The following is a 25,639-nucleotide window of genomic DNA, read 5'->3' on the forward strand; positions in this document are numbered from 1 at the left end:
TGTGTGTGTGTGTGTGTGTGTGTGTGTGTGTGAGTGAGAGAGGGTGTGTAGGTTTTAGTCGTGTGGGGATGCCCCCTTACGGGGGCGTACGTGTCTTTTGGCGTATTAGTCTGTACGGTATAATGTTTGTCGGAGGTCACAATTTTGAGAAATGTATTTTAAAATAATGCAAATAACTGATAAATAAAGTAAAAACTTACCTGGGCATAACCCCGGCACAGGTATCTGTAACAACGATGCCGACGGCCTCTATGCTTAAGCCGTGGATTAGGTCGGTGGTTAAGAGGAAAGAAAGGGATTCTTTCCAGGTAGCCTTAATAAAGGCAGGTAGATCTTGCTCGTTGCAATGCACTTCACTTCACAATAAACACGTCCGCTCAGTTCGGCCGCTCGCTCGAGAATGGTATTCTAGTTGTTTTTGTTTGGAGTATTTAAAGAGTAAAACTCAGGTGCAGTTTGAGTAAGGTTTATTACTAATATCATCTTTAGACGTTTTCAGTAACTTAATATTTAATATTGCGCTAATAAGGTTTCTCATAAAATGCTATATTTCTAAGTATAGCAAACTAGTAATACAATTCAAATTTCAAATTAAGTTATGTAACGCATTAAAAATGTTTCGTGTACATGCTTGTAAAAGTGCCTTAACATCCATGTCGTCATGCGCAGTATCTACATTCTCACCTTTTAAATTTCGTTCTAAAAAAAGTTTCTCTTTTCAAGATTGAAATGGGTATCGTTTAAGTATAATACTGATTGCAATAAACCATTGTATGTATTTATAATGTTTTAGAAAATTTTAGTAATCTTTTATTAGTGCAGAAGTTATTAGTTAATATTATTAATATATTAATACATAGGGTACTGACTGCTCTTAAAAATCAATGATGTATAATTTGAAACGTCAAAATGACAAACGCATGCCCAGCTCGCCTTGAATTGAAATAAAGGACAAATATGTACCTAATAATGACAATGAATGAGTGTGATAATTATATCTTTCATTATTTGATTTTATTGTAATTACGGTTTCGGATATATGAAATTTCCGGATTATTAAATAAGGAAAAGTAAGGTAAATATTTAAAATAAATTTTTTCGTTAACCGTGATTCATATACGCAGTGTTTATTTTTTTATATTTTCATTTATAATTCATTAAATTTTTATTAATGTTTAAACAACTATCTCTAGACAGTCGAAGTTAAAGTTACAGATATTAATTATTAAAACATGAGTAATTAATTCTATTACACTGAATTGCATTAAATTTTTGTGTTCAAAAAAAATATTTCTACAGTGGTTGCCATTTCATATTTCAGAAATATGGAGACAATTTATAATGATATTGAAACTAGATTCAAAATATGTGAAGATACTTTTAAGAAGGGTCAAAATTACCAAGATGCACAAATGACTTCAAGTACAGTATCAAGTCTTTCGTCTCCAGTGGACTCTGGAGTACAAATGTTGGATAGTGAAAGTGAGTTAACGTCTGTTATGTCAGTAAGTGGATTGGGTTGTGATACGGATATATTGCCAGAAACTGATGTGGTAATAAAAAATTTTGAGAATATATCAGATAATGTTAACAGTAATGTAAAACTAAACCTACTGACTGACAGACAGGAGCATAAGAATATAAAAATTAATGATGATTATGCTGGTGAAACGGGCGAAAAAGAGGATAGTGGAAAAGAAGGGAAAATTTCGCATGATAAAATAAATAGAGAGCTTGCAAGTAAACACGGCAATTGTGAACATGGTATATATGACTTATGTCCAGAAGAAAAATTTACTAAAGATGAAATTGATGAAAATATAGTATCAACTGCCAAGAAAGATAATACTCAGTTCGAAGAAAATAAAGATATGACAGTTAAAGGCAATTGTGGTATTCAAAATACTAACTATGATTATAAAAATATATCTACATCTGTACTAAATTACTTTGACAAATATGATATGATATTCGAGGTTTCCTTAAACCCTTCGGATGGGCATAATCTGGAATCCAAAAGTTTTAGTGACGATGTTTTTGAAATGGAACATCCAATAAAAAATGCAGAAACTGAAATGATGAATGTTTCATTAAATAGTTACGAGTTACTAGACTATACTTTACAGAATACAAAGTTAAATGCAGCAAATACTGATATGCATGTTAGTCTTTCAGAAGAAGTCAATGAGAATTTAAGAATTAACTTAAACTGTCCTGTAGAAGCTGTTCCACCATTATCTGTACCAGAAACTGTTCCTGAAGCTGAAAACAAAGATACAAAACCAATTGAGGAACAAATAGTATTTCGTCGTCAAAGAAAGAAAAAGTCCAAATCAGACACGCCCAAGAAACGTGTCTCTTTTCATGAGGATATATTGAATAGTACTAAAATAGATGATATACACATTAATCATGGTTTTATCACACATGAACCTGATGTGTCATTGAGTTTCTTCCAAAGGGGTTTTATAAGGAAACCAGATGTGGTTAAAGGTAGATACAGCTGGGCAGCTGAAGGCGACGCTCCATATTATGAGAAAAATATATCAGAGCGCGAAATAAAATCTGATATTTATATACATCATCCAAGATATTCTTCTACTTCTTCCAGCTCGACAGCTAGTATTTCTAGTTCTATAGACGAAGAGGATAATTCAAATTCAGATGAAAATTATGTTAGAAAAGAACCCAGCCTCAAATCCAAACCAAAATCTAGTTGTTTGAAAAAGACGAGAAGTACAAGAAAATACATTGACACCAACATTGTCCAAGAAGAAAACAATTTGAAGAAGAAAAAATCTGAAGCTAACTTGTTGGACTCAAATATTTTTGGCAGCTTGAAAAATATTTTAAATTTCTCAACTTCTGTTCCTTTGGCAGAGCGAGGAGTTCCCGAAGGTCAAGAAGACGTCACAGTCTACTCTTCCTCATATGATGTTACAAATAGACGGCGTTCTTTTGGGAGTCTCTCTCTGAAAAACTTTGAAACTATTGAAATAAAACCTACTCCAGTGAATAAAGTTCTTGAGGCAAAAACTAATTTGAAATTGACCAAGAGTGAAGGGTTTTACCCAAATTACCCTAATATTCCTCAGAATTTACCTGCAAATATTATACTTTGTGATAGTAATGTTTACGAGCATAAAGGTAAGATGTGATATAACAAATCGATGCTTTAGTACGAAAACATGCTATCTCAGATTTTAGTTGGAAAACATGCAAACATCTCAAAGGACCCCTCACAAATCAAACGGAAATTGGCTTTCGGTGAAATCGGCCGAATTTTGGATATGTTGTTCCTTTCGGCGTCCAGATCAAAAGTCTCCACGGGCACGAAGCTCGAAAATCTTCCCTACGAGCAGTACCCAACTTGGAAGGTTAGAGACGGGTAATCCCCGATTTTCTCTGATTTTACCTCTACCCTTGTATTTTCGGGATATATATATGAAGATATATTCAGGGTTCATAGTTCAAAAGTAATAAAGAATTCCCTAACTTCTCCAGGTTTTCCCTGACAAAAAAAAATCCAGGTCACTTGTAGTTCATTTTTACATACTAATTGGTGTTTATGCATTAAATTTTTTCTCAACTGGATTCCATAATCTTTTTTATACCCTAACAACCTCTTATAAAGGTTTCAAATCCACAAATAGTTTTCTCTTTCAAGAACCCAGGGCCGGCTTTCACAAAATTTCCAGTTGCAAACATCAAATTCCCTGACTCGTGAATTTTTAAAATTCCCTGACTATTCCCTGTTTTTTTTATGAAGAATAACAAATTCCCTGTGTTTTTCCGGTTTTCCCGGCCGCTAGGAACCCTGTATATATATATAATATATCCCGAAAATGCAAGGGTAGAGGTAAAATCAGCAAAAATCGGGGATTACTGGTCTGTAACCTTCCAAGCTGAGTACTGCTCGCAGGGAAGATTTTCGAGCTTCGTGCCCATGGAGAGTTTTGATCTGGACACCGAAAGGAACAACATATCCAAAATTCGGACGATTTCACCGAAAGCCAGTTTCCGTTTGATTTGTGAGGGGTCCTTTCAGTTGGAAAACATGCTATCTCAAATTAAGTTTGGAAAACATGCTAGCTCAGATCTTTAAGTAAAAATATGCTATCTTAGTTTGACTAGAAATTTAAATTGGTATGAAATTGGAATGATTGAAACCGTGCATTTATAATAAACTTATATAATATATTTTTCAAAAAGTATGGAATATTTAAGATCTGAGCTAGCATGTCTTCCAAGCTTAATTTGAGATAGCATGTTTTTCAACCGAAATTTGAGATAGCGTGTTTTCCATTCTGAGATAGCATGTTTTCGTATTAAAGTGTCGAAATATTTAATTAAGTTCCTGGTTAGACAGGATATAACTCTAGAATACCTAAATATATTTGGGTTAGCATATATCTTGGTATTTATAAAAATGAGTATGGTGCAACTGTACTGAAATATTTTATTGATTTAAATTAGCTACAGAAGTGATTTTTAAAATTATTCATGTTGGCTTAATTCAATATAGTAATAATTTTAATGTTTTAATAAAGACCAAGATGTTTTTCTTGTTCATTTCACAGTTCTGGGATATTAAAAAATTCTAGGCGGTGTTAACATTGGATGTGATTTAGAAAAATTAATTCCTCTGAAATATAGGTTTTCAGGATCCAAAGAGCATTTCAATTGAGATCCCTCAGATCTTACAAATTGCACATTTTTTTTTATTATTGTATTTATTACATTATTACCCTATTATGATAGTTTAAGTACCACCGTGTCTTTTTATGGTACATATTTTTAGATCTGAAAGATTGATAATGTACAGTAATCAACCATCACTTTAGAACAAAACCCATATGACGAACCTTGAAATATGTGTATGGTGTTATGGTTAAAAAATATGTTTTTAATTTGTACATTTCAATTTGAACATTGTAAACACTTAACTTTTGATTGATGCCTAAATTAAGAATTTAGATAATGGAATATGTAATAATAATATGTCGAACCCTGAAATATGTGTATGGTGTTATGGTTAAAAAATATGTTTTTAATTTGTACATTTCAATTTGAACAATGAAATATGTAATGGCAAACACATAATGACATTTATCAAAGCACCATTGGAAATAGGGTCAATCAACTTGGTCAATCTAGTCAATTTATGAAAGTGTTGACTGTGCTTCACCCTGACTAAGTTACCCAAAAACCGTAGACAATATCAGCAATTAGATAGAACCTCTTTTTCTGTATATTTAGCAGGTTTTTTCTTACAAATAGTTTAACATTTGTGTCAATGAATTGTCGAAGAAAAGAGATTTGATGTTGAAATACGTCATTATATGACCAAAAATGTATGTAAAAATATTTCGATGAGAAACAAGTTGAACTGTTTTTATTTTATTGAAATTTCAACTCAACTAAGTACAAACTGAGCACTGTTATACTCAATGTAACTGCTCTGTTCATATGAACAGTCTATTAAGATTTTTTATATACCTAAAAATTCACAACCAAAGCGATCATTGATACTACTGTAGCATCCCATTTTAATTTTATTAACAACTTAATACTCGTATGCCGCAAATTATTATTTATATAGAAAATTGTTACAATTAATAGTTGTAGCATTTATCAGATGAAGAAAGTATGGCATTTTGTGTTTTTATAAAATGGATATTTTTTAAAGGCAGTCTATATTTATTCAATATCTAGTTGACGAGTTATTTATAAAATAACATTATTTCGAAGGTTTATTTAACTTTTCTTGCCTGCAAATCTAAAGCCTGTATCAGACAATGCAATTTAGTTGCAGCGACAAAATTGCGGGGATTTTGTTGCGAGAATAAAATTGCATGTTTATTATCACACAATGGGACAGATGCTGCAATTTGTTTAGTTATTTGCAGTAGTGTTACCAACTATGCATTGTTTAACATGTAAAATTTCTTGTATGTATCTTGTAAACAATTATTTTTTATTCAAGCAAAACATTGCAATGGATGAAAATTTAAAAGTAAATTCCTGTATAGCTTTAATAGTGGCTTCAACGGTGTTACTAACAACAACCATGATCAACAGCCAACAACAGCTAGGTTGGTAATAAACAAATCTTCATAAAAGTAACTAGAATCCCTGCAATTTTGTTGCACGGAATAGAGCATGTTCTAATTCATGCAATTCAGTTGCCGGGACAGAATTGCATAGTCTGATAAGAAAAATTTCATGGATTCTATCGCGGCAACCAAATCCGTGCAACAAAATTGCATTGTCTGATACAGGCTTAATATGTGTGGTTAACACACAATATAACCTAATAAATGATCAACAGCAGATTTTTTTAGTGATGACCTCTCTTTAGTCATGATAAATTGATACTTCATAATATTAGACATTTCGTTTGGACTGTTCGGTAATTAACTCAATTATTCGCGTCCGGAATGAAAGGCAAACCGAACACAAAGAACCCCGCAGAAACCTTATGGAAAATGGCTCCCGGTTAAATTGGCTGAATTTTTTATGTTACACATGTCGGCGTCCTGAACAAATGTCTTTATAGGCGTGAAGCCCAAAACTCCATGGTTCCAAGATAAATCCACCTAACCCCTAGAACCTACCAAACCACAGGCAGGCTAACCCACGTAACCCTGGGAACAGCGAGTTTAGTGCCTTATTTGTCTAAATTAAATTCCGCACCACAATCGGGCTAATCCGCCTACCCCCTAACCCACCAAATCCCTAGAGACCACCCCTGCCAAACCACAATCAGGTTAACCCACGTAATCCTTGCAATAGCGAGTTTAGTCGCTTATTTTTCTTGAGGTTTGCTAGGGGTGGTTTCTAAGAGCTATGTGGGTTGGGAGTAGTCGGATTAGTCCGCTTGTGTGGAATTTAATTATTTCAAGAAAAGTAATCAACTAAACTCTCTGTTCCCAGGGTTAGGTGAGTTAGTCTGCTTGTGGTTTTGTAGGTTTCTAGGGGTTAGGTGGGTTTATCTTGGAATCCGTGGAGTTTTGGGCTTTGTGCCCATAAGGACATTTGTTCAGGACGCCGAGATAACGTAACCTATAAAAAATTCAGCCAATTTAACCAGGAGCCATTTCCCATAAGGTTTGTGTGGAGTCCTTTGTTCGGTAATTCTAGTAAATAGGTACACAATCAGATACCATCACCATCTGGTAACTTGTAGCTGAAGTAGCTGATGTTGTAGGTGGTAGCTCTATGCCCTATGTAAATGGCTAAACAAACTGCCATGCCATTTCATTAACAAGTTTCAATAAGTGAACAGATTGCATCTTGCAAGTGTTGTTCTGTAGTCATTTGTTTTACTTGTGCATCTGTCTTCTGGAACCCCCCACTCCCAAAACACATATACACACACATAGCTAATTGTAGGTTGCGCCACCTATTTTCATATACCTCGAGCCGCCACTGGTGTTCGGTAATCGAATGCTGGCAATCTGGCAACCCTATAGACATATCAGCTGCTATTATTTTGCTGAAAATTCGCAATGGTATTGAGAAATCGATTTGTCAGCCTCAGTAAAGTTTAAATATCTAGTGCGCTATTGTAATAGTTCTTTAACAGAACTATTTTCTTTTAACACACCATAACAATCAAATTTGCATAAATTTTTTGCAGAACCACTTCAAATATTTTCCAGATATTAATGTTAGATAATTATCTAATTATAATTAGAACTATGTTAATAATGTTTTCTATCAAAACCAAAACTCACATCCAACTCAAAATATGGGAACGTATTGAAAAAGCTTGTGCTAACATTCCACAACAAACCTTAATGCAAACCTTTTGGAAAGGGATCACACTTGCAATAAAAAAAATGGCAAGACATTTGAATACTTAATAATGTTTCAAATTAACAACAATGTAAAAGTGTTGTGGGCCATAACAGTTAAAAAATTCAACTGCTCAGTTTTAAAACAAATGTTCAAATGAAAGCTGTCTAAAATAATGAGCAGACTATTTCAGAATAAAAAATATAGATTACCATTTAAAAAAACAATGTCACTCTTTGACCTTTGTCCTTGAAGAGCTGTTATTTTAAAAAAAAATTCTTCCTCTTTCTATTTGAATTTTGTTTTATAACAAATATCTGTCTATTTAGTTTAATTAAAATGGAACTATTTTAACTTAATGAAGAATTTAATATCTATATCATCAGTATTTTCAAAACTTTTTTAATATGTGAAAGTTTCGCTCAGTTAATTTTTTTTTAGAACATTTGGCTTTCAACTATATCATATTTTCGATGTCTCATCGTAATTAAGTAGTTAAATAAACAATTCTATTTGTAAAAATTTTTGTTTCTGATAAAATTTTATTTTATTTCAGGAATTAGTTATTCATACGAGTATGATAATTTCCAAAAAAATTTTGAGAAAGAAAATAAACCAAAAAGCTCAACCGTTTACCAGATGATCTTAAAGGAACTGAATTTTTTTCGTAGAAGGGCTAAAGATGAGCCCGAAGTAGAGGGTGAGGAGGATTTTGAAGCAATAAATAATACCTCCACCCCAACTAAAAATGATGATAAGATCGAAGAAGTTCAAGAGCCGGAATTTAAAGACTCGAAGCCGTCGACAAAAAATAATTCAAATAAATATTCCTCTACTACTAAAGTGGATTGGTCTGATAACGAAACTATATCCGATTTCTCCGAACCACAGAATCCTAGGCATTTGAGTTCGCCTAAAAGAAAAGTGAAGAGGAATAACCACTATTCAGTAAGTCAGTCATTCAAGGTACCTCTCTCAGAAAATAGAAGTGAAGACTCTGATACAGCTAGGTCATTACCTTCTTTAAGGCCATCCACTTCAAAAACCTCATTGATAAGCAGGTTTTTGAGAAATGTTACATTGAAGAAAATGATTGATGTCAAGGTTCAAAATAAGGAAAAGAGCTCAAGAAGATTAATGAGTTTGTACATAAAGGGCATAAAGTCCAATAAGGTAAATGATGATTTGGACAAAGAATTAGAAAAAGAAATTGCATTGGGACAAGAGAAAAGACAGAACTGTGAAAATTTGTTGGATAAAAAAATGATTATTCAGTTTAGAAAAGAGCTTTTTAGGAGTAGGCTTGAGAAACTCATAAAGGTAAGATTGTAAATTATATCCTTGATGTACTTCAATATACAGGGTGTCTCAATATTATGTATACATGAAGCTGTCACAAATTCTTAGGGTTAAAATTAAAATAATTTAACTAAACTTGCTTCTGTTCAAAGTAATTCTGTTTCATGCTGTACAAGCAGCATCCCTCACTTTAATTTGTATTTTAAAATATTGACTTTTCAAACATAGATAAATATGGAACACTGTTTTGGGAAATACTCAACATTTTCACTAGAATGAGAATAATGAAAATTTTCCTCACTATAATTATTAATAAATAATTTAAAAATATTTTACATCATGCAAAACATAAAATTAAATTCATTATTCAATATTATCAATACCAGGTGTCCCGAAATTCATGCAACAAAATTTGGTCACAGATTCTTTAAACAAATTTAGGGGACCCATATTTTTTTTGCCAAGTGGCTCTCCTGTCCACATGTCATGTGGGCAGGGGTATTGTTGGTGGAGAACCCACTGCCCTCCATGTAACAAATCCACTTGAAGCCATATGAGCTGACAGACGTCTGAGAACTGATAAAGTAGAAGGTTCCTTTGGCTGTCTGGCCAGGTGGGACGAATGGATGGTGGATGATGTCCTGAGAATTGAAAAAAAAATAATCAACATTTTCCTAACATTTGACATTAACTTTTTGATCCTTGGCTCTCCAGCTTGTCTCTTTGAGATTTGAGATCAACATCAAATCCATAAAACCAAGACTCATCGCCTGTGATGTACCAGTGGAGAAAATCATCACCCTCTTCAGCAGCACCATGCAACCCCCTCTGCTTTTTTTTCTGGAGTCAAAAGCTTTAGAATAATTTTTTGTATATATTTTTAAACGAGTACTAGAAAAATTTAATTTAAATCACACAAAGCGTCTATTTGACCAGATAAGTTTAATAACATCGTCTTATTTTGACCCCAAGGATCTGATAATTTTTTGTACTTTGATTATTGAGACACCTCGCATATCATTGTGAATTCTTTGACTTGTTATTGCAGTATGAATTGCTTTCTGAAAAGTTCATTCTTAGGTCTTTCCGGTTCGAAGTGCATATACTACAAATGGAGATACTAAACCCCTTCTAGTTATCTTAACAGATAGCACCCTGTACATTGCGGGAATGAAACCCAACAGTACTTACTGCAATCACTTTGTTTTACCATACACGGAACTTAACACTGTATTAATTGGACCTAATGCACAGACAATTCACTTATCAAATTACGATAAAGACATGCAGTGCATTATTAGCACTGGATGCTGCAATGTAACGGGTGATCTTGTGGGACAGCTGGAAATAGCTATGAGGAGGGACATGAATAAACCTAGATTACCAGCAGTTAAGCAGCTTAGTATGAGAGATATGGTTAATTTGAGACGTGCCATATGTAAACAAACTTCTGTTGAAAAGGTAGGTTGTTATTTATATATTTTGTTTGATATTTGAACTAAAAAGAACGTCTAGAAGGAATAAGACGTAGGTGTGGCGATTAGGGATAGTGGCAACCTGGAGCTTTGTCCAGGATCGTTTTAATACATATTATGAATATACAGTAATACCCCGCTTAACGCGTAGGATACGTTCCATCAAAGTAGAGCGTAATGCGAAACAGCGCTAAACGAGGCTATCTTAACATGTAAATAATGGGGTTAGGGGAAGATGGATAGAAAATTGGTTAGGTATTAAATTTAATAATTGTTTTTTTTTAATAAAAATAAAACCAAACATTTATTTCTTACAAAAATAAAAACAATATAAACGAATATTACTTATAAAAACAAATAAAATTCTAAGTCAGTCAGATCATTCAGTCTATTCTGTGTTTCCAATTTTCTGCCTTTTTGTCAGGAAGGCATCTAATGTAGTTTGCGTTTTCCTTTTGCGTTCTGTTAGAAGTTGTTGATAAGTGGATAAAGCATCTATAACACCCCGTCTTGCTTTTGAACTCCTGTCAAAATTTGGATCATTTTCAACAAATTGGTCCATAATTTCAGTTATAGTTATATCAACTGATGAAAATGCGTTCGTACAGCACCGCACCAAACAAGAAACACAACTACACTGTTTCGGATAGGTTATGTACATACATATTTGGAAACCTAACGCTGCGCACAATTTCGGGGAATCCCCGTAGTGCGGCGAGCAATTTCGGGAAATCCCCGGGTTGAAATAAAAGAGCGCTAAACCGAAACAGCGCTAAACGCAACAGCGTTAAGCGGGGTCTTACTGTATTATCCAAACCTATTTAGAGCTATTAAAAATTAGAAATATATATTAAATTTAAAAGGGATTTAAAATTAAGAACTACTTTAAAAGGTTTTAAGTGATACTAAAAACCAGTTTACTAAAAGAATATTTGAAGGTGTAATATGACAAGGTAAATGTAACCATATCATTAATTGTATAAAAAAACTAGAGATCGTAAAAAATATATAAAGTATAATATAAAATAATACAATATAAAAGTATAATAAGTACAATCCTTTTAATGGTGGCCATCATTTTCTTTACTGCGTAAAAATTGATGACAGTATGTCGAAAGAGAACCATATAAAAGTTATCTAAGTCGGTCTTGTGAGCTCACTTTCACCAGTTCTTATTTGGTGTTAAAAAACTTGACTATTTACCATTCATAATAGCATCAATTTCCTTCGTAATCTTTTGAATGTTCCTTTTGCTTACTTCCATCGTAAGAGTAGCTCGCATTTGTACCTGTTTAAATTCCATGACAGGTTGATTTAGATCAGATTTACACTGTGTATAATGTATCACATTTTCTACCACTTCTCGTGACTGCTCCTTTAACTTTTTATTTGTCCTTTTCGAAAATTGCGAAGTTTTAGAAAATGTTTTCCTTGCCATATCCATAGTGCATTTGTGAACGTGGCTATCTCGGATATAAACTTATTTGTGTCGGTCTGTGGGTCTGTACTTTGATCTTTCGAAATATTGATAAATATCGCTAATATACAGGGTGTAACTTTGAATGGGGATCATATTTATATGGAGGATACCTTTGACCTTTAGGAACATGCACCAATTATTTATTTTTTTCAAATTCTGTCATAAAAACTTGACCTCAAACAATGGCCCGCCTTAGTCGCAGTGCATGTACAATTGGAAATGGGCGATGCATTGTTGTCAAATCTCATAATTTAAAAAAAGGTTATTAAAAAGTGATTTTCCACACCACCCACTGTAAGGTACTACTTTTTGGCACTTTACTTTTGTTAATTGGGTGTTTGCCAGGAATCTTCCTACCTAAATGAAAATTCAATTCTTTTAAATAAGATAAACTATTTAATTTAATAAACAATATATTTTAAATTAAAATTATAATTAAAATACATCTTTACAACCGTATAATTGTTTTTCTTCAAAATGGTGTAACGAACGTACGGTTTCATGGTACACGGACGCCCTCAGTGGTGGATTACCAACTCTAAATGGAATGTTGATTCGCAATTTGAATTACAATTTACAATATTTATAGGCATCTCTTACGTCCCTGCTTGGGCGCCTAATTTCGTGATGACCCTTGACTACTATTTTATCGGCAGTGGTGTTCGAAAGCCAGTAGTGGTGAGTGATGTCACAGGAACGTACTCCGTATTATATTCTTTTTGTTCGGTTAGTCTCGGGCGCCAGTTTCCCTATCTTTTACGTGAAGGAAACTCCACGTGAACCTTACAGTGAAGAAAGTTTAATTCCAGGGGTCTGTTCTATTTCTCTTACTTTACCTATAACCCAAAGTAGTTCTCTAAGTGAAGTGTTATTTTACTTTTTAAATTAACAGACTTATATCGCAAAGAGATAGTAAGACTTTTTACTGATCGGAATTTTATCAATCTTATCGGCGTTAAAAATGAATACAACTGGAAATATATTTACTAGATTTATTTTATATTACTAAGGCCTACAGAAATTGAAACAATCAAAGTAAAATGGCTTCTTATTAAAATTATTGTAAACAACTAACATACATAAATTCAAAAATAATCTACAACAGGTGCTAAGGAGATGTTTATCTATTGCCCTAATTAAGCAATTATTTACCTTGGAATTAATTAATTTCATTTTCAATATAAAAGAAAAATATACCTATATGGAATATTGGGTGCTGTAAATAAATACAAAATTAGTATAATCAAATATCGGTAGGCAAGACACAAAATCGGTACGGGAAACAAATGCAGTATTAGACGTTAGGTTTATTTTACAATAAACAATCTAATACTCAAAAATCAGTACGCCATAAACAGTTTTCAGTTTTAATTTCGGTCAATACTAGAAATAAACAATGTTTAACAAATCGGTGTAGTTAATAGTCAACAAATATATACCTGCTCCCAAATGTCTCTGTAAATGAAAATAGTAATTAGGTGTTATTCTAAATCTACGCAAGTAAATCCAGCGGTTTCTATCAAAGCACCGGAAATTAAACGGAGTTAATACCAGCCAAGGAAAAAGCGAAGCAATGCAATACACAAATAGCATAAATAATCAAATGGTAATCAAGAGAAGGAATAGTTTGGTTGACGAAAGGCAAAGTCTGTTCAAGGTGCACGTTCGGTCACACGGTGAGTGACAAATTTCTCCTGGAAGCGGTGGGGCAACCAGCCAAACTTTGAGGGTCTATCTGTCATTGCCGGGCCAACACTCAACGTCTTCCACTGACGGTGTGATACCAATCCAAACCGGCAGTTTTAGTTAGTGTGCCTTACAGCGTTTATCGAAGGAAGGCGGTGGGATGCCCAGCCAAACCGTCGCCGACGACGCCTCTGCCGTACAGTCCAACACCTTAACGTCAATCACTGGCAGTGGGATATCCAGCCAAATCAGCAGTTTCAGTCAAAGGGCCTTACAATGGTAGTTGAACGAAGGCGGTAAGTTACCCAGCCAAACCGTCGCCAACAACACTGTGGTCACATTGTCTTGCCAGAGTTCAAATTCGGCCAGACTTATACCATAGCAGGACAAGCGAACATAGGAAAATACAATTTGCTTACTTATTCCGGAAGATTGCTCTCGACTGCTAATTTCTTGGGTTTGGATGGCGGTTGTAGGTCTTTGATGGGGTCCTCACAGTGGTTCTGGAGATCTTCAAGTTCTGGCAACGAACTAAGGATTTTTGTCCAGGAAACACGGTTTTGTTACCTCGATCCCCTCCTGATTAACAGGAGCCATGGTGGGATCGTGCGTGCGGCACTTGTCAGAGTTGTGCAAACAGACGGTTTTCATTGGCACGAGGATGATTGCTTTTAAAAAATGGAATTAATTAAGGAAAATAAATGACAAAAGCCTTGCATAAAACTGGAAACTGAAACAAGTTCATTACAAGGGTTAAATTTTGGATATATTGTGTGTAATGAACTCTTTTGGTTAATATAAAATGATACAAAGCAGCAACTGTTAAATTTATGAAAGTTTTTTCCCTAACACTCTGAACTGATAAAAAATACATAGCAAACTAAATTATATTTATAAAATTTTTGTGGAAATATAACATGATAATTATATCATTTGAAAAGAAAGGACCCCGCACTAATCTTATGGATTTTGGCCCCCGGTGAATTTCTCTGTAACTTTGGGAAAAGATAGGTTTCGACCTACTGATCAAATATCTTCGTGGGCACAAAGCCCAAAAATCACTCCTATGGGCCCTACCGGGGGATTTTAACCCAAAAATGATGGGGCGCGAGGAGATGACACATCGCTCAAGAAACCAGTTCCGTCGCCGGGGAGAAGGCTGAAAATGGATTTTTGGGGCTAAAATTGTTCTCTCTTTCATATTCTGGGATCAGTTCATGGGTGCTGATCTCCTAAATACCCGAAAATGGAGTGCGAAAAGCGTAAAAACGTGAATAATAAGACATACTATAAAAACGAATGCGGACCTCGCAAGTTGCGCCTGAAAGTTGACAATATTGTGGATTTGAGATTCCGAAACTCCCGTTGGACTATATAATATGAAATCCACAATGTTGTCAACTTTCAGGCGCAACTTGCGAGGTCCACATTCATTTTTATAGTATGTCTTATTATTCACGTTTTTACCCCATTCGCACTCCATTTTCGGGTATTTAGGAGGTCAGCAGCCATGAACTGATCCCAGAATATGAAAGAGAGGACAATTTTAGCCCCAAAAATCCATTTTCAACTTTCTCCCCGGCGACGGAACTGGTTTCTTGAGCAATGTGTCATCTCCTCGCGCCCCATCATTTTTGGGCTAAAATCCCCCGGTAGGGCCCATAGGAGTGATTTTTGGGCTATGTGCCCATGGAGATATTTGATCAGTAGGTCGAAACCTATCTTTTCCCAAAGTTACAGAGAAATTCACCAGAGGCCAAAATCCATAAGATTAGTGTGGGGTCCTTTAACGAATATTCCAAAAATTGAAAAATATAAATTAAGAGTGACAGAATTATTTATAAAAGTTATTAAAAATATGCCTGCCAATCGATTTTACTCAAAAATATACAGAAAGACCTTTTTACTTTTGTTTCAGGATGAGGAATATTTCTATTACAGTATTGTTAATATACAAGATTTCAATTCTGACATGGAACCTACTCCCTTAGGACCTACTAAAGAAGGTCCTTTAATGTTTAAGACCTCCGAGTCTGAGTCATCTCGTTGGGAGACTGCATATTTTATTTTGAAGTAAGTAAAAAAAAATTTTACCAAATTTATAAAATCTTGTTTGTGTCGGTAGATGTGTTGCCAACCGAGGCAACAGCATACCTTTTATTTAAGGAAAAAAATTAGTATTATGAAATATTTATGTAAATATTTTCAGTTTTGATAAACATTTTAAGTAAATTAATTTTGAATGAATTTCTTGTTCATTAAGTTTGTTTATTAGTGTTGTTCAAACAAAAGTTGAGGTTTTACGAAAAATAAATAGATGGTACACCGCTTCTACATTAGGAAAACTATGATAACCACTCACCTTCGAAAATTGGACCATTTTGTTATTTGTAGGGCTGGTGTTTTATATATGCTCTCTTCAGCATCTCAAAGAGTGCCTTTGAGGGTTTTTCCTTTAATAAATGGGTCTTGCCATGGAGCCAGAAGGATTTTTAACAGCCACAGGCCACATACTTTTCAATTAATAGTGGAAGGAAAGAGCTTATTATTGGCAGCTCCTGATGAATATGTTGCCAGCGAGTGGCTGCAGGAATTAGTACATGCGGCTAGTGGCGTAAGTAGTTTATGAGAATTATTATTATGTCTACTGTCTCCTGTTGGTTCATCCTCTACTTCGTCTATTGCAAAGCAGGATTTTATCTTACAAAACAGAACATATGATTATATTCTTATTTATGATTTCAGACATACAGCCATCGAGACAAAAATCCAACTCAGTCATGCTCGCTATTAATGACAAGTGATCACATTCTTACAGTAAGAGAAGCATTTCCATGTATGATTACCTCTTTATTACCAACTAAAAGTCAGCACGATCCTATTAAAGGAACTCAAGCCTTGTCTTGTGCCTCAATAATAGACTTAACATCTTTTCGACTTCCTTCGGCAGAGCAGAGTTGGTGTGTTCTGGTAAAAGATGTCTTGTGTGATATTTATATTATTTTTTATATCTGTTATCATATTTTAAGGAGTTTGCATGTAGAGAAGTTCACGAGTATACTGGAGATTGGATATTATATTTCTCAACTAACGCAGAACTTGAAAACTTCCTATCTACTTTGGAAAATTTGTGGGAGTATAACAATGAAAATGTAAGTGAACATTTATTTATTACATACTGCAGCTATAGGTGTGTCTTTTAACATTGTCACTGGTATTACCTTAGTCATTAAAAGACATATCTTAAATTGGTATTAGCTATATGAGGACAGTAAAAGGTTTGACTCGGCATTCAAATATTTTTTTTCATACTAGTATATGGCGTTATTGTGTAAATAGACGTTTTGATCTTCGAAATAAAAAAATTGTGTGTATCACATGGATAATTAAATTTTGAACAATATATTTCCTATTCGCTTGCTTAGTAAAAAACTATTTGTCAGATATTGACAATTTTGGTTCTCGGTCTTGATATTCATACATATGTATATTTTTTTAACCATTTTGCACAGTTAAATAAATACTTTCAAAGGATTACAACTAAATTGTCATGTGCCTTCCAATTTGACCTGAACTGAATAAACTTATGTGGTTTTAAAAAAACAGTACAGTTTTAAACAATTAATTGAGCATTAACGAAAATACAAGAATTGAGAAGTTGATAGAATATCACAAAATATGACGACTTTTTGGTGGGTCTATGGTCTTTTGCTTTGAGATACAGGTTACGGACGATTTTTTAAAATCAAGTTTTAAACGGTCCAATAAGAGCTTCCTGGGATGAAAACAAACGGATTTAGATTAAATTACCTTCGTATAATTTGCTTCCTTAAAAAGTTGTCGGCCGTTAAAAAAAATTTTTTATTCCACTTTAACTGATACTGACATAACTTTTTAAAAGGTCAATCAATACTAAGGTAATTTTATATAAATTGGTTTATCTTCATCCACACTAGCCTCGAAGTATGGCACATTTGTATTGGGACACCTATTTTATGGAGTTAACTTTGAGGCAGTCAATTGTTTTTTTTTAATGGATTGTTTTTAGTGATATTTACAAAACTACATTCTTTGTGTAAAATGAAATTTTACATTATATAACACACGCACACTGTAAAAAACATAACCACAAAAAAAGGTATGCTCTAAAATGTCATAGTAACACTGACATATTTAACATACGTAAAACCAAATTTTATTGCATTATACAGGCTGCTACAAATTCGCTTCTTGCTATAGGGATCTTGGAAACGGTAAGAGATATGAAGAAGCTTATTTAAGCCCCCATTTGCGGGCAAAGTTGCATAATCAGAGGACCAACATTATACCTCTAAAAAATCAAGGCTAACATGATTAGTTTTCGAAATATTTGAAAAAACCGAAATTTTGGATAACCGTTTTTGTTTCATTTGTTTGAGGTGATATTAAAAAAAGACGAACACTTTCTCATGGCAACTTTTTGAATGGTATAATCTATTTTTATATGTAACATTTCGTCTCTCCAGGACTATCAACTTAATTTTTTTTTAAATACGACCCTTTGTTACATTTTTTGCAAGTTTTCATGACCCCCCAGTACTGTACTGCCTCAGTCCGAACCATATTCTGACATTTTGTCTCGAAAAATTCATCTTCAATGTATTCGTTTCAAAATCAAATTTTTTATACTTATCGTTAGACCCTGTGAAATCCACGTAGTTATTTAAACTATTATCATCACCTGTTGCAATAAAACATTAGAGTTTAATCTCCACCACCTGGTTATACATAATTCGATAAACTGTTGCGTCAAAATTAACACATTATTCCAATTTTAATTTCATTGTGACATTAATTTTTAAAAATGCATATGAACGACCAAAACTCCAAATGAATGAACTTTAAAAAATTACATTAAATGTTCAAAAACGTGTGTTTTGGCAAATGTTGAAAATGAAGATAATGATCGGAATTTATTACACTTGTAACAGCAACTGTGAAAGAGCATGTTGAATTTTGAGCATACGAAAAATCTATAAATAATTATGAGTATGGGATTAAAACTCTAATAATGTTTTATTGTTAACTTGTGGTGGTAATAGTTTAAATAATTAGATGAATTAAAAGGTCTAATGACACTTAAAGTGTACATAAATAAATAAACATAGAAATCTAAATAAAAATTTTTGATAAATTTGGAACGAATACATTGAAGATGAATTTTTTGAGACAAAACGTCTGAATCTGGTTTGGACTGAGGCAGTACAGTATTGGGTGTTATGAAGGTTTGCAAAAAATGTAATAATATTTCTAGGTCGTATTTAAAAAAATGAAGTTGATGATGGTCCTGGAGAGACAAAATGTTACATATAAACATTGATTATGATATTCGATAGAGGGCAAAAAGCTCCCATGACAGTGTTCTTCTTTTTTCAATATCACCTCAAACTGAAATGAAACAAAAGCGGATTTCCAAAATTTGGGTTTTTTCCAAATATTTCGAAAACTAATCATGTTAGCCTTGATTTTTTAGAGGCATAATGTTGGCCCCTAATTATGCAACATTGCTCCCATTTAAGCTAGTTCATATCTCTTACCGTTTCCAAGATCTCTGTAGTGAGAAGCGAATTTATAACAGCCTGTATAGTTTTTTGAAAAAGATAGCAAAAATTTGATTTAAGAAAATTATTTTTAACGCTCTCTATCTCAATAACAAAAGATCCTATGTCCATAGGAAAATATAATCTTTTGTTTTCTTTCCCTGTATGCCCTGTATTTTATTTTTTTATTGCAATTGCTTAAATCAGTAGGTATACTGGCGTTTCTTAGAAAGTGAATGTTTATGTTTACATATTATTTTTAAATCTATAAATTAAAAAATTTATTAAAAATCTTAAAATTATACTGCATTGTGTTGGAGCACAATTTTTTCACAAATGTTATTATACACAAAAAAACGTAGATAGAATTACTTTCTGTGTACTGTGTTGATATAAATGTATCTTTTAAGGTTTTAATATAGTATTTCTACTATTTAAATCTATGTACTTTTTCTCGAAAATACATACATTTTTTATAAACCAAATTAGATGTATACCTTTGAAATGTGAATAATTTTAGTATATTACAATGAAATATGACATACTGACATTTACTAGCTAAGATTTGTGCTTCCAGAAAATAACAGTGGAGTCGCCACACTACAGGTTTGTCATGGGAACAAAGTTAACAATCATAGAATCCTTTTAGAGAATTTCGCTGATTTAACAAACCAGTAGTACATGACCTAGCTCTGCGGTCCAGGACCGGACCGCGGAAGGTAAAATACTGGACCGCCAAAAATTTTTTTAAAGTATAAATTACTCAAATAAATTATTTAAAAAATGTTTTTTACGTTTAAGTGCCAATCTTATAATTTTTTCTAGTATTTTACAATTGTTTGTGTTTTGAGTTCTTAATGGTTAGTAAGCAGATTAAATTTGAGTCCAAATTAAAATAAAAAATAAGAAATGTGAATAATTTTTCTGGACCTCGTTAAAAATTTTCAAAATTATCCGGACCCCACCTAAAATTACTTGCCGACTCCTGATCTAGCTGATTATGCCATGATAAAATATCCAATTAAATGACAAATAATCTAAAAATGTAGGCAAATTAATTTCTAAAAATACACAAAGATTTTTTTATTTGTTATCCCCAAAATGCAATTTTTTTTATTGATGAAAATGACTGAATTGTTTTTCAAGAGACAGTTATTTGTAGGGCAACTTCTACTTAAGCCAAAAGATACCGAACAATTTGGTTATTGGAATTTAATAGTGGTTATCCAAATCTGCAATGTTTATTTTTTCTTTGCGCTATTTACAAGTGCGGTCATAAAAAATAATTTTATGGCAGGTCCAAAGATCTAAGGCTGATTGAAATACATCTTTTAGTTTGTAAAGAAACACCAGTGAAAATGTTAAATAAGACCTGTATTATTTTCTCCTTCCATAAAATATTTTGTACAACTTGCCTATGTACAGTGTGACCATAAAATAAAAAAGAAATTTTATGAAAAGGATAATTTTTGCAATTAGCAGAAGCCAATCAGAACTTCGGCCATGATAAATACCTTCCACATTTATAATGAGTGAAGTATACAGGGTGATTCAGAACTTATCCAAAAAAAATTGGGAATAGATGCGGCATGAGAAATGGAGTCAATATCGTAAAAAAATTTTTTGTAAAATCCTTATAGTTTCTGAGAAAAAAATTATTGAAGTTATAGTACATTCAATGACTACATAGCTGGACAACTGGAGTCTCTAGCGTCATTTGCAATGCGCGTGGAGAGCCACATGACCTCAGCGACTCCGAATACTGAAATCGTATTTTGCAATTGTCGTTGCAACAGTATTTACCTGTTATCTGTGGTGTTCACAATATTTTTTTAGTAGTTAGTGTCAAAAATGGGTAGTTAGTGTCAAAAATGGTTTGCGTGTATAGCAACTCAGAGTTGATGATAAAAGAATGTATCAAAATACAGGCAATTTCTGTTAAAAATATGCATGTTGATGACGACACTTGCGAGTCATCTTGTACGTGTAAATAATATAAAATAGGTAATATAGTGTTAGCAGATTTTATAATTAATATTGGTTAATAGATCATTTTTACTGAAAATGAAATGGAAACAAAACATTTTTGTAATTTGTAATCTGAATTATAAGAGTATTTTTCTTAATAAAGAAAAACTCAAGATTCCAGACGTAGCAAATTATTTTAAGTGTAAAAAATGGTGATAAAGTATGTTACTAATAGCAGTAAAAGTACTACATACTATGAGGCATATTCATAAAGTAAGAGTACTTAATTTTTTAAAAATCGAAACGGCAGTATATAAAAAATTTAATATTCAGAAAGGTACATCAAACAGTATTTTTTGACGTAGTCGCCTTCAACCTCAATGCATTTTGTGAGCCGAGAGGTGACCCATAAAGACCTTCAGAGAAGAGAAAAGATGAAAATCTGAAAGTGCCAGGCAGGGCTGTGAGCGGGGGGGCTGATGATGTTCCAACAGAATGAATCCAAAAGCTTGCTTTGTGGTATTACGTATGTGGGGACGTACATTGTCTTGTTGCACACTCTCTTCGTTAACATTTCCCTTTTGTTCTGTATCGCCCTCCGTCGTGTTTCACAATATCGCACAGCATTAATTGTTTTCCACTAGGGTAAAAAGTCAATGAAGAGAATTCCTTTACGGTCCCAAAACACAGTTCCCATGATTTTTCGGACAAAAAAAAAACAGTTCTCAATCTTTTCGCTGATAGTGAAGACGGATGTCAGCACTTCATTGTTTGTGTTTTGTCTCAGGGGTGTAGTGGGCCAGTCAAGGAGTTATTCATTTTTCAGTTCCAAGCACTCGAAAAATTTCCATGAAGATAAATTCTGTTGGCTTTGTGTTGAGGCATGAGCTGATTTGATACTCACCTCACACACAATGTTCGATAATCAAGTGTTTCATGCAGTAGAGATCTGCAGATTTGTGGAAATACTGATTTCGTCTTGTTCAAAGTCGATGGTCGCCACGAAGCAATAATACTCACGACACCACTTTTACACATTAGTATGATTCATCACACCATTCCCATAATCAGTTTTGATTTTGTTAAAAATCTGGAATGGGCCTTTGTAAAAAGAAACCACATTACACTTCTTATCTCACAGCTGGCGGGATTCAGAATAGGGGCACTAATTTCAACACGCCACTACAACTATTATCAACTGACCGAGACAAATGAGCGCGGGTACTCGACTTTGTCGAAAACAAAAACCACAGCACCAGAGTCTCAGTACTCTTACTTTGTGGATATACCTTGAAGAAGGCAAAAATTTATATAGGACATTCAAAATTGTAAAATAACATTTTTTAAAATTTTGAGAAATAATACCACTTTCTGCATTTCTTAAATGTCAAAATCGCCTAATTGTTTTTCAAATAATCAAAATTTCCAATGATTGATTATTGGTGACGCTGTTTGTAAAAAGGATATGTAAGGTTCTTATTTAGGCTTTATCTTTTATAGGGGGACAGTTTTCCTTTAACTACAATTCCAGAAACTGACCCGCTTAGTAAGAAGTGTGTTGACGTTTATACATCTCTTATAGGAGCATGGCCATCTAATACTGTATTATTGCAGTTCGTGTAAGCTTACAAAATGATTTTTTTAAAATTAATTTCAGCTTCAGGTTGTGTAGTCGATATTAATTACCTTTTAGCTATATTTTTCTATGGTAGACAGTTTAGTAGGCAGTTTGTATATAATTGTTATTTTTACTAATTTATTAACTTTTACCTAAATTATTTTAAAATAATTTTATATCTAAGGTCTTATTTTGTTATCTAGTCTATATTGAATAAGATATTGTGATAGTTATTATAATAATGTAATGATGGTATTAAATAATAATATTAATAACTGTAATACGCTTTGTGAATTAAATACAAAACATATATGCACATGTAGACAAGGCACATTAATATAGTTAGGGATATTAATTATAATAATCATCTGCATTTTAAGGGTGCAATTTAAACTTTGATGTATTATTAGCTCACAAATTGTAATAAAATTATGAATTATCCACTTTGCCATTTAGAAATTTGTTTAATTACATAATCAATCTGTGTGGAACTAATTAATTGTGACGAGTAGTATTAATCTTGTTAAATAAAAAGTAACTGAATCGTGTTATCGGTACTTTCGGAAGGACTCGGGTGTTTTGAGAAACCGTCCTTTGTTATGGCCACCAGAATGGTCTGCAATTTTTTTTGTATTCCGGGGAATATATTTAATTTAATGTAAGCCTTTACAATGAAAGTAGGTATTAATAATTCTAATGGTTCATTTCAGTTTTTAATTTTTGCTTTTGAAGAAAAAATTTTGTAACCTATTCCACTTTAGTTTTGGAAATATGAATTCAAAACATATTACATACATCATACAAACTTTAGCTTTATTTTATGATTTGTTTGGCCATATCGGATAATTCCTTGGATAATTGGATAAGTCCATTTAAGAAAGTTAAACGGCCTAAGATTTTGTGTATAAAATGCAATAAACTGGTTTTTACAAATGAAACATGTCACGTTCAGTTTTTTTTTATTTAGTTTTAATGTTTCATGCATAAGTACCATGCGGACATTTTCCTTAAAGAAATAAATTTCTGAACAAGTGACATATTGCTTCAGTCGAACTTTGAAATCGAAGTATCTTTCTAGCTCAGTAGCTTATTAATTATTTATATGAAATAATTGTACTTTATATATATTCACATGCTGATTTATTTGTAACACTTTCCAAAAAAAAAACAGAGATAGCATATACACTCCTATACCTCTCGGCCACTGGGACGCTGCCTCCAGTAGTATTTGCTCTAAGAGTTAAAGGGTAACGCCAGTCTAGAAAATGGAAAAAAAGGTGATTTTCGTGAATTCTCAAAAATAAATCGATACGATAACAACATATAGTGTTATGAACACAATGGCTTTATTGTACATGTTTTCAGGTAATATTGTGTTTTTCAAAACGATTTGGATTCAAAATGGTGACTGTAGATAGCAAGCAACGACACCTTTTTTTTCAGAAAAAACACAAAAATTTTCTGATACTATATACTAAATGTTAGGGAACATCATGAGGAATCGGTCAAAAAATAAAGAAGCTACAGGCTTGTATCACATTTAAGCGCGACACCTTGTATACCCTGAGAAAATTAAATAAACAGGAAGCAAGTTAACATTTTGGAAACTTATTCTGTTTTCGTTCTGCCACCTGCAGTTGTTATTAGAACGAATAAAAACTAACAAAATGGATTAAAAAGAGCTGCGACATTAGGTATAATTGCTATTGCAATAAGACGAAAATTTTTAATAATTAAGTTGTCTTAGTATAAACAAAGCTACTTCCAAAAAGGTTGGGGCTTGATATAGGCAGAAATGGTCCGTATTGTTCTGCTATGTTACACTTATGGCACTCTTTATATCACTGTGATCATAAAAAAGGTTTCTATCCAAACAAAAATATGCATGGTGTCCAGTTAAAAAAAATAAGTGTCAGATCAGATCAGTCATGTCTTTTTACCCCTGGATGTCAAATTTAACAACTATCAGATATTGCGGTACTTCATTTATGAAAACACCCTGTATAAATTCTTTCATAGAAAAAAATCCATATTTGCATACATACCACAGGAATGATGCTTATGCCCTTTACACGTAAATAACTAACAAAATTGAGTTATTCATATTTCCAAAATAGAGCATATTACATATTATTTCTTCAAGAGAAAAATAATTTTTTTCATAACAAAGTTTAATATTTCACATAATCTGAGGAAAAGATGGTATCGGTTGAGGTATAACAAACTTTTCAATGCAAGTTGAGCTCTCTCTTTTAAGAATTATACTTAGTATTTAATTATTAATCTAGCACTTCTTACATTTTATTTTATTGTAATGTCCTGTGCATGACGAAGATGGCACCTGTGGAGCATTTGAGTTAAGTTGAAAATACAATAAAATGTCTTCATATCATAAATATTCCTTCTCATTGCAAAATATCCAAAATGATTATTCAGTAATAAGTAAATGAAAAAAATGCCTGCTCTTATTTATATTATGTGATGGATTATTAACTTTAATTAATATCTAGTCGCGCGCCATTATTCTATGGCTAGAAATTGGCCTCAATGATTTGGGATCGAGGGGGATTATCCCTCTTTATCCTGCTAATATCTAGTCAAAACAGCTCAAACATAATCCTTAAATTAGGATTCATCAGCTTTGTATATCAAATAATTTCATATAAAATTAGATATGTAATATTACTATTGTGTTTAATAATTTTCATGCAACCGTTGTTTTGGTTTTCATGAT

The 25,639-nt window shown here is 32.9% G+C and overlaps 1 protein-coding gene across 3 annotated transcripts; it reads left to right on the forward strand.

Annotated features, from left to right (window-relative positions):
- The first annotated feature begins 736 nt into the window (after positions 1–736).
- Positions 737–25,379, forward strand: LOC108916016. Of its 3 annotated transcripts, none has more exons than XM_018722199.1 (9): positions 737–771; positions 1,322–3,147; positions 8,357–9,120; positions 10,180–10,560; positions 15,659–15,813; positions 16,135–16,354; positions 16,486–16,710; positions 16,770–16,892; positions 22,788–22,910. In XM_018722199.1, the coding sequence occupies exons 2-9, from the start codon at positions 1,326–1,328 to the stop codon at positions 22,908–22,910; spliced, it is 3,813 nt and encodes a 1,270-aa protein (XP_018577715.1). In that variant the 5' UTR covers positions 737–771; positions 1,322–1,325. The 3 variants fall into 3 exon arrangements, with proteins under 3 accessions (XP_018577715.1, XP_018577712.1, XP_018577713.1); XM_018722196.1 differs by lacking the exon at positions 737–771 and adding an exon at positions 935–1,075 and having other exon boundaries at positions 22,788–25,379; XM_018722197.1 differs by lacking the exon at positions 737–771 and adding an exon at positions 935–1,070.
- Positions 25,380–25,639: the final 260 nt, after the last annotated feature.

The sequence above is a fragment of the Anoplophora glabripennis genome, unplaced genomic scaffold (assembly GCF_000390285.2).
Source record: "Anoplophora glabripennis isolate ALB-LARVAE unplaced genomic scaffold, Agla_2.0 scaffold1051, whole genome shotgun sequence".
Classification (NCBI taxonomy): Eukaryota; Metazoa; Arthropoda; class Insecta; order Coleoptera; family Cerambycidae; genus Anoplophora; species Anoplophora glabripennis.